General features: G+C 41.2%; 1 protein-coding gene across 1 annotated transcript; it reads left to right on the top strand.

The window, feature by feature from the left end:
- Positions 1-8,408: 8,408 nt before the first annotated feature.
- LOC149968610 (uncharacterized) lies at positions 8,409-10,244 on the top strand. Its single transcript, XM_090167925.1, has 4 exons — positions 8,409-8,676; positions 9,235-9,425; positions 9,522-9,924; positions 10,021-10,244. Exons 1-4 carry the CDS (start codon positions 8,409-8,411, stop codon positions 10,242-10,244), a joined length of 1,086 nt encoding a protein of 361 aa, XP_090024051.1.
- The last annotated feature ends 215 nt before the right edge of the window (positions 10,245-10,459 follow it).

Here is a 10,459-nt window from a genome sequence, read left to right as displayed (position 1 = left end):
CTAGCGACACAGCGGGAGATAAATAGGAAATAGGCAGCCGCAACGAAGCTTCGGGCGCGAAATATCTCCCGTGCGACGTCCCTGTGTTTCTTGGTCTAAGATTGAACGGAATTTCAAACACGGTTTTCTGAAATATGTTCGGAAGATTTTTTACTAATATCAATAAAATCTCATGTCTTTCAGAAAAATTTTTTATAAAAAAATTAGTGAATTCAATGACAAATTTTTTAACTTGAAACTTTCCGACGAATACGCTAGATACGTTTTCGTGTTTCGAAACCTTCAACTGGTGAAGGCTAATAGTTTTTGATACTTGGAATATGATTATTTAGCGAAGAAAATCTGGTGTAGGTAATTTTTTCTTCAAAGGCAGTCCGTGAAGCGAAGATGCCCCCCTATGTGTCATCGTCATCCTTCTCTGCTTGATAGCGTCTTCTGAATTCTGGTGAAGGTAATTTTTTCTTCAAAGGCAGTCCGTGAAGCGAAGATGCCCCCCTATGTCTCATCGTCATCCTTCTCTGCTTGATAGCGTCTTCTGAATCTGGTGAAGGTAATTTTTTCTTCAAAGGCAGTCCGTGAAGCGAAGATGCCCCCTATGTCTCATCGTCATCCTTCTCTGCTTGATAGCGTCTTCTGAATTCTGGTGAAGGTAATTTTTTCTTCAAAGGCAGTCCGTGAAGCGAAGATGCCCCCCTATGTCTCATCGTCATCCTTCTCTGCTTGATAGCGTCTTCTGAATCTGGTGAAGGTAATTTTTTCTTCAAAGGCAGTCCGTGAAGCGAAGATGCCCCCCTATGTCTCATCGTCATCCTTCTCTGCTTGATAGCGTCTTCTGAATCTGGTGAAGGTAATTTTTTCTTCAAAGGCAGTCCGTGAAGCGAAGATGCCCCCTATGTCTCATCGTCATCCTTCTCTGCTTGATAGCGTCTTCTTTCGATGCTATCTTGGCTGGAACTTCCCTTTGACTTTCGTCCGCGGACCCGTTGTCACTGGCCATTCTTCGGATGTCCGTTAATACTCTTTGATTCACTAAGAAGCGCGAAATTTCAGGACGGTCCCTATTCTAGTTAAAATGAACGTATCTATTATCTCTCGGGTTTCGGCACCATGAAGAAATTAGCGACCAGCACGTTTTATCTTATGGCGTAGGTGGGAGACCATAAATGGTTCTTAAAATTAGGAGTTAAGTTGATACAAAATAAACTTGCTACTTCTTGAGATATAAACAAGACGGTGTTCTGCAATGAAATTTCAGAACTCCTTATGATGGGTTTCGTATTTTTTCACGTGAGGCTTAATAATAACTTTTTGAAATAAAATTACAGAAACCGTTCAGTTTAATATTTCAATAACAACTAACTTTTAAATCGCGTGTTTTACATTAGCGCGCGCCACGAGTCACATTCAATTTTATTTATATAGAAGCAAGATACATTTTTATAACGTAGCGTTTCATCAGGGGCAGTACCCCCGAATGTTCCTTCCCCCCTTGGCTACGGGTCCGTGTATTACTGATAGACAGTTTTACTCGCGTTTCCTAACAAGAAAGCGAATACCGGGTGCCGAGCTGCTTATTATTAATATTATTACCCAAGAATGGTTGCCGGATGGACATCTCATCTTGGAATGGAATGTCACAGCTCACTTCGAATTCAAAAGCCCAGTATCGACAGTAAGGACTTCGTCGGAAAATGGTGGAATGAACTTGCCGGATACAGCAGATGATGTATTGAAGATGGTCTACGAGGAGAATGCCTGCCCCAACGTCAGATCGAATGCCCCGGATGGTCTCATGTTCGACGGCCACAATTGCGTACTGTCCGACGGATCCCTGAACTCAAGGCGAAAGAGGAGAGAACATGCGTCAATATATCTACCGCGTGTACTAAATTTTTGGATAATGGATATGTGAATCTGTCTCCTAATTTCTCCGTTTTGAAGAAGAAATATTTAGACCAGAATACAAATGCTATTCCTTTAACGTTACTTTTGCTAGCAGTTAATTAAGACTTATTTTTGTAGAAAACTACTAGAATGTAAGACAATCCCACGCTGTCGTGCTGATTTGACGAATAACGCAAGGAAACCGCAAACATGGCGCCATCTCTAGTTTTCTTACAGAACTAAAGGTAAGCTTTAACTTAGATGAAATTTAAATTGCTTTTTTAGCAAATAATAAATCAAACAATTTCGTTCATTTGAAGAATAATATCAGTTTAAATTTGAATAAATGTTTTAATATGTCTACCAAATCAACCAACTTTTTGAAGGGATTTTCCAACACTACAAACAAGTTCAACTTAAGTTGCCAAGTTTATAAAAATAGGCTTTGAAAACTTTATTTTAATTAGATACCGGAATTAATCATGTTTAATGTCTTTGGTCAGTTTCGTTCAAGAAATTCACAAGAATTCTTCTTCGGAATCGAACTTGATCTTGATCGGTGTGTCTGGGTTCCTTGGGACACCCTCGTTATGGTCCCCAACTGGGCGATATTCCAACTCTTCTCTCGTTACGACTGTCGCAATCGGAACTTGGTCGATGAAGTCATAAAATGGCTCTTGTTTGACGCAGTTGACATTGATGTTGACGCAATTGTTGCCAAATACTATTCCTCTCTAGTCGGTTGCGGTGTCTGCCTTAGGATGGGCAACTTCCGCCTTCACGGCGTTGGTACAGTGGGACATTTCGTTAGAGATTTAATACTTTCCTTCGTCAAACGTCTCAGTTGCACCGAACAATAGCTACTGCCAGATTGTAGTGGGTGTAATTGGCTCACGGTTTTTTTGGGGTGACTGTTCAAAGCGCCATTTGGGTTTCCAGATGAAACATTAATTCGACGGTGCGCGTGAAGGGTTTTATTGGCACCAAAGTTCCGGTCGCAAGTGCGGCATTTGTGGGCCTTTGCCCCTGAAAATTACGTGCTCTATCGTGGCGAAGAAAATTGTTCTTTTGTTTGGTTTGGGAGATTTTAAGGGTAGCGAAGTTAAGATCGCAACGTGGGTAATTGTTTTATGTTTGAACAGGTATTCACATTTTGTACATCCATAGGCATAGGTGGGCATCTTCGCTTCACGGACTGCCTTTGAAGAAAAAATTACCTTCACCAGATTTTCTTCGCTAAATAATCATATTCCAAGTATAAAAAACTATTAGCCTTCACCAGTTGAAGGTTTCGAAACACGAAATCGTATCTAGCGTATTCGTCGGAAAGTTTCAAGTTCAAAAAATTTTCATTGAATTCACTAATTTTTTTATCAAAAATGTTTCTGAGAGACATGAGATTTTATTGATATTGAAAATTCGCGATAAAGTGTTTGGGAAGCTTTCATTTGAAGAAAGTTTAAAGATGAAGTTACGAGAAAGCTTCCGAGTACGAAACTTCAGCTCTCGCTATAGGACATAACTTTATTCAAACTAAACTTCGTTTTAGGATAATATTTACGTTTCAAGCGACAGTGCAATAGTGGGAAATAATTTATTTAAGCATAGGCGTAAATAAATTTAGTTGAGCCACCCGTGAAACAATTCTCGAGTCCTTTCTGATCATATTGGTTTTTGGAATTATTTGGGGCCCACCTACACTGCGTGCCCATTAGTTGTCATTCAGTAGTGCAACTAAGGTATTAGTCCAAGAGCCCATGACAAAATAAGCATGTGCTAAGGTACACGATGGGTCAAGATATTTTTTAATTAGGTTAGTGATTTATAACCAAGAACTGTTGGTCTTACGGGTAAAAGTGGGGGCTTTCCAGAAATACCAACCCCGTGACGTCACTTCCGGTGACCTTGAAAATTGATATGACCTGATATTGGTATCATTCGATTGGTCTCAACGTGCTCTTACCAAATATCGCTAATTAAACAATCAAATAAGAACCAAGAGGCGTATAAGACTAAAAAACTAATTTTGAGCCCCTACCTCCCAAATTTATATGTATACGCCATTTGCTTCAGATTTGATCGTTAAATTAGCGATATTTGGTAAGAGCACGTTGAGACCAATCGAATGATACGAATATCAGGTCATATCAATTTTCAAGGTCACTGGAAGTGACGTCACGTGGTTCGTATTTCCGTATTTGACCCGTAAGACCAACAGTTCTTTGTTACAAATCACTAACCCAATTAAAAAATATCTTGACCCATCGTGTATGTTACAAATCACTAACCCAATTAAAAAATATCTTGACCCATCGTGTATGTTTTCACATGCTTATTTTGTCATGGGCTATATGTTGCACCTTTTTAGTAACTAGAATGCTTACTTTAAATGTAATTCCGAAAGGCAGTGGGTGAAAATTCCCTATCCTCTATATGAAAAAACGCACTTTCCTTAGGCCCTAATGTCGTCTGTTTCGTCGTCTTCCCTTAAGATTCAGAAAGAGAGAGGTAACACGACGCTATGACGTAAGGGAAATGATTGTTCACTTTTTTGCCCATCTCTTTCTTACATGTACCTTTGCAGGCTCCAGTAAGTTCCCATTAAATGTTTTTCGCGTCAAATCGCGGACTTCTACACCGCAACAAGGCTGAATATTGGTCGTATATTTTACTGCATAGAGCCATGTACAAAAACTATGTATTGTAGTGCGAAATGTTAAGGGGTATTCGATGACTAGTAATTGTTTTCATTTTCACGAAATCGAAATTTTTCAGGGTCTATGAGAAAGTGAGAGTAGAAGTGTATTTCCCACGAACAACTTGTTTTTTCATGACCTCATATTTTAGTGAAAAATAGGCGGATTTTAGACATACGAAGTTAATTCAAACCTTTTATAGTCTGCTCTTTTAGTTTTTATTAAAACATTGTCTGCCATCTACCGTTGACCAATAATTTGTGTTTCAAAACCAAGAAAAATTAAAAGAAATTGTGAAAATTTAAAACGATTACTAGGGTGGAAGCTGATAATTCGGAACACTGTCAGTTTGGGACACTTTTTTAAAAAAGCATAAAAAAATTAATATTCAACATAAACCTGGAAAATAAAAGGCGTAACGTAAAGAAAAACTCTTCCTGAAGACGTAGAAGAAATTTCAAACGGCTCACTTCAAAATTGAATTTGTTAGAAGACGAACAATAAGGAGTTAAAAATCTACCAAAGAAAATGAAATGGCACTATAGATGGTTTGGGAATAAGCTTTAGTTAAAATTCTATTTAATTTACAAATAAACTGGTATGTAAATAAGAGAGACGAGATAATTTACTATTAAAACAACCTTTAGGGCGTATTTATTGGAACAAATTTTCATCAATTAAAGGAAGTAGAAAAAACGTTATGCTGACCAGTAATTTGGGACGCCCTCTTCCACCGTGACCTTTTGGTTGATGAATACTTCAAACGAAACCAGGGTCATGAAGAGGTTTGCTGGGGCCCGCGGCAGTGTGTCAGAATTTATAGCCCGGGGTACCTAGTAACAGAGACCACACCACCGAAGGTCTATCATCATGGTGCACTACGCCAGCGTCCTCCTAGCCCGGACAGGTGACAAATCCAGCATGGGTAGCAGAACCCTACTACTGATGGTCGCACCTTTGACGCAAGCCACGCAAACCAGCAGAAGGTGCAGCAATGGCGGGGCCCTTGATATGCATCCACCTCGAGTTCTGATTTCATTCGTAGAACTCTGATTTTCAGCCCCCCCCCTCGAGCCCTGAATTTTGGTCACATGTCTCTGATTCCTCCCCCCTTTTTTGAGGGTTTTCAGTGGGCCCCTACGTCTGCGGGGCCCCTTTTAGTCTTTCGTTGGCCTTTTTTTGCCAGGCCCTGGGGTTTTTCACCACCTGTCCCCCTCTGCACGGCAAAACTGGTTAGTTGGAACCGGGAGTGGTCAAGATGACCGAAAATGGTCAGTTTGGGGTGGGAGTGGTCAAGAATTTATAGCCTGTTGTACCTAGTAACAGATACCATATCACCGGAGGTCTATCATCATAGTGCGATACATAACCTTGACAGGTGTCAAATCCAGCATGGGTAGCAGAACCCTACTTCTTATGGTCGCACCTTTGACGCAAGCCACTCAACCCTGCAGTAGGTGCAGCAATGGGTGGACCAATTCCCACTTCGCACACAGCGTTGGGATTAAGAGTGTATGCTGTAGCAACTCCAGCCGTCACCCTACTTACGTAGGTAAGCAGTCAAACTCTTTGGAGAGAGCTCCTAAAGGGGAACGACGGGCACACAGCAGCCCAAGTAACCTGGCACAGCTGGCACCGGAGATCCCGGTGGGACCCCAAAAGGCCGGGAAACCGGACTGCCGTGCCCTCATACGGAGGCCTGCCGCCCCACATCAGGCTACCCAATTGCACGGAACCTCTCCGTTAGCTTGAGCCGAAGCTCAGTATCCAGCCCAAACCTTACCGAAGTCGGAGGTTACCATCGTACACTGACCATTTTTGACTATTTCCACTCTTTTTCCGCGAGCTCACTTGTAGAGTGACAAAAAAGAAAAACCACACTCTTACGAGTGGAGCTGCTCTCTAAAAAGGTGAAAACATGACTCCTCCGAGTGAAGAAAAAGTTGGCCGCTCTTTTGTCCCTGTCTTAATGTATGAGGTAAAGAAACCATACCAAATAATTCTTACCCAAACAGACAATTTGGTTAGGTCATGATTAAGTTTGGCAACGTTTAGCTACACCATAGAAATTCAGAAGTCAAATTTCCAAGGCAAGTTATGTCGCGTTGTACGATTAAAACCTAATTAACACTAAAAAATCGAGGGTTCTAATGGCCGTATCATGCTTCGAAATACGAGAGGAAGAAACTATCTCTACTCGATCCATCTATGGTGTACTGTATGAATCAAACGTTTCGTTTAGTGCATTTTTATTAAGCATCTTTTACTTCAGTCAAGCAGACTATCAAAAATGGAAATAAGTTATTATCGAAGGTACTATCGATAAAAATTATGGAATTTTTATATAAAATTTATCAGAATACATTTTTGGAGGGGGCAAATATATTTCCTGCCTCTCCATTTAAATTTTTGAAAGAGGCAATGCCATATATCCTTTCGGATTTATTTTGGGGTGTGCACGCAAATGACTAAAAATAAAACAATTATAGTCAAATGACAATACATTTCGGAGAGTCAGTGGCTTAACGGCAGATCTTGGGCCCCCCGCTGGCATGTCGGTAAGGATCCCTAGTAATCGTTCGATTTTGAACTCTGAAGATCTTCAATCGACAAACGTCTTACTGTAGTCAGAAGAAATTCAAACGAAAATTGACTAGGAAACTGTTTAATTAATAATTTCATTTTATCAACTCTTTAACTTAAAAAATAAGAATAATATTGAGATAAATAAAATACAAATTTTTTATCAATATCAACCTTCAATCGTTTGTCACCCGAGAAACCTTTAATGTAGTCAATAATATATTGATTTTTACTTTGTGCCCATCAGTTGATAATTTTTTTACTCAAACAATCAAAATATTCCTTCTAGTGAAGAAACGCTCATTTGAAAATCCGTCGGACCCCTTCAAACGAAGGCAATTTGACTCTGAAGATCCCCAAGAGGTTTTCGCGGGTGAAGACGGAGCTTCCTTCACTGGCTGTTACACTTCCTTCGCGCAGGGAAGGTTTTGGCAGATGGGGTTCTAGTCTTCTCTTCGGGTATGAAGATTCGAAAGGGTCGAAAGGGAGGTTTCCAAACTTCACAGTGCGAAGGAAATTTTCGGATAGTAAAATAAAGGTCAAATGCCCATCTTTGCGATGAGAATATTAAAAACGTCATTAATCAACAAAATTAGATAAAACCTCGGTGAGTCAAAATTGGATCAAACCAAATTAGAGGACAACCTCAGCGAACTAAAAAAAAGGAAGATAAGTTGGAAAAAATCGATAACGATTTCGAATCTGAAGTCTTGGATTCAACCGTATTAGATGCATGTACCAACGGGTGGAGGACAACTTCCAGGAACGGGTGGAGGACAACTTCCAGGAACAACGGGACTCGGGGCGAGTTTTTTCCCCTCGTAATACACAAATAGCAACACCAACCTTGGGTCGGGTCCTCACGTGGCTCAGTTGAATTTACCGCAGCAGTTTCCCATTGTAACTGGCATGAAATTACCTGAATACAAACTCAAAGGGTTTTCTGGAGATAATACGCAATGGACAGATTTCTGGGCAATATTCGAAATCACGGTAGACAAACAGCCAATGGAAAATAAACTCAAATTGTTATATTTACGATCGTATTTAGAGGGAGCGCCAGCTAACGCGATAGCCAGTCTCGAGCTAACAAACAGCAACTACGACATCGCGGTAAAAATTCTGAAGAACAGATACGGAAGAAATGACGAAGTAATTCGATTCCACGTCATTAATTTAAAAAATTGCAGCCTGTAAGAGACGTATCGCTACGAAGTAGAGATTTCCGCGTTGGAATCATTAAGAATGAACTTCAAGGAATTCGGTCCAGTGCTGTGCCCTCTGGTCGTGGAGCTTTTACCAGTAGAAATAACCCTGGAATATAGCCGTAGAAGAGATGTGGATCAGGACTGGGACGTCAAGGAACTGCTTTCAGTATTCCGACGGGAAGTCGAGACCAGAGAGAGGGCCAGTTTGTATATGTGCAACGCTAGCAGCGGATCAACCGCAAATAGGTCAGGACAATCCGAACAACGCCCAAACTACGGAGCTTATGGCAGAAGTAACCAGAAAGGTAGGGGAGGATCCCAATCGTCAACAGGGAGCCTTAACGTAGGAGCGGGACAGAGTAATCAATCGCTACCATGCATTTTTAGCAGACGTACAAACCACAAGACCGAAAATTGCTATACCGTTTCAATTTCTAAGAAGAGAGCAATAATCCGCTCCAAAGGTCGATGTTATATTTGCGCGAGGTCTGACCATATGGCGAGGGAATGTACAGGCCAAGTTGAATATAAAAAAATGTAGTAAGCGCCACATCAAGGCCCTTTGCGAAAAACGAAAGTGGGGTAACGGAGGAGCTGGAGAAACGACGAAATAAAGAAACGAAAACCAGAATGACAAGGAGGATTCAGGAAATACGCTGTCGAAAGCCATAACGGTGGGGCAGAACCTAGCCCCTACAAACCCAACCCCTGGTGCCATACTTCTACAAACCGCGATAATTCGAATCGTAGGAAGTGAAAGAACCATGACTTTGCGCTGTCACTTTGACGGAGGCAGCCAGTCAATACGACAGCAGCTCATTATACCACCATATCGGTAAACAACGCGAGCGTGAGTGAAATAGAAAAGATTGGAGGTGCCTTACGGAAATTCTGGGAACTTGAGTCCCTTGGAATAAAGGAAAATGAATCCCAAGCTCGGGAAACCGAAGCAGCCCAGATGCGTTTCGAAGGCCAAATTAGAATGGAAAATGGTCACTACGAAGTATCACTTCCGTGGAAAGAAAGAAGAGAAGAGCTTCCAGATAATTTCTATGTAGCTATTAAAAGACTGCATGGACTTCTAAGAAGGCTAGAGACGAATACACCGCTACTGAAGCTCATTGATGACATATTCAAGGAGTATACCTAGGAAGGCATTATAGAACTAGCCAGAAGTTCAAGAGTAGTCACGAAGTCCTTCTTTTTACCCCATCATCCCGTCATACGGGAAGATAAAACTACGACCAAGGTTCGGGTAGTTTTCGACGCCTCAGCGCACGACCGAAACCAGCCATCGTTGAACGATTTCCTGGAAGCCGGACCTAACACCAATCCAGATCTTTATGACGTGTTAATTAATTTCCATAAGCACGGTGTAGCGGTCACAGCCGATATAAAACAGGCTTTTTTACAAATCTCGATAGTTCCCGAAGATAGAGATTATAAGTTTTTGTGGATCAAAAATCCTTTCTCAGACAATCCACCAGAAATCGAAGAATGGCGTTTTGCCCGAGTTGTATTCGGAGTTAATAGCAGTCCGCACATTCTAGCAAGTACTATAAGACATCACACCAGGAAATTTGTAGACGTTTATCCAGAAACCTGAGCCAAGATCAATAATGACACCTACGTTGACGATTTAACGTCAGGAGCGAAGGACGACAACGCCGCCTTAAAATTAAAAGACGAATCACGAGAGATAATGTCTAAAGCCAATATGACGCTTAGAAAATTCCGGACGAACTCCCTTGCAGTAAGGGAAGTGTTACAAGCAAGGTACGGAGAAACCGTTCAAGAAGCTGTGTCGCAGTCTTCAGGTGAAAATAAAGTATTGGGATTGGCGTGGAATCCAGAAAGCGACACCTTTTCATAAAAGGTGGACGAGTTGGTTCAGGTTTTGGAATCCTTACCACTTACCAAGAGAAGCGTGCTGAAGATATACGCTGGCATTTTCGACCCTACAGGATTTTTAACACCCTCCACCATCTCAGTAAAAATGCTTATCCAAAAGCTGTGGTTAAACGGAATAGATTGGAAAAAATAGAGCACCCAATTAAAGGAGGTTCCAAAAATACGGATCAACCGATA

The sequence above is a fragment of the Leiobunum rupestre genome, chromosome 1 (assembly GCF_980474605.1).
Source record: "Leiobunum rupestre chromosome 1, qqLeiRupe1.1.hap1, whole genome shotgun sequence".
Taxonomy (NCBI): domain Eukaryota; kingdom Metazoa; phylum Arthropoda; class Arachnida; order Opiliones; family Sclerosomatidae; genus Leiobunum; species Leiobunum rupestre.
Note: the sequence above shows the minus strand (reverse complement) of the source record. Positions and strands in the feature narration are given on the sequence as shown.

What these genes read in the sequence shown, in the direction of transcription:
- LOC149968610 (XM_090167925.1), top strand. Translation starts at nt 8,409, where the DNA reads ATGAACTTCAAGGAATTCGGTCCAGTGCTGTGCCCTCTGGTCGTGGAG. An exon ending in AGCTTCCAGATAATTTCTAT is followed by an intron (nt 9,426 to 9,521) that starts GTAGCTATTAAA and finishes GAGTATACCTAG; the next exon opens with GAAGGCATTATAGAACTAGC. An exon ending in CAGTCCGCACATTCTAGCAA is followed by an intron (nt 9,925 to 10,020) that starts GTACTATAAGAC and finishes ATTTAACGTCAG; the next exon opens with GAGCGAAGGACGACAACGCC.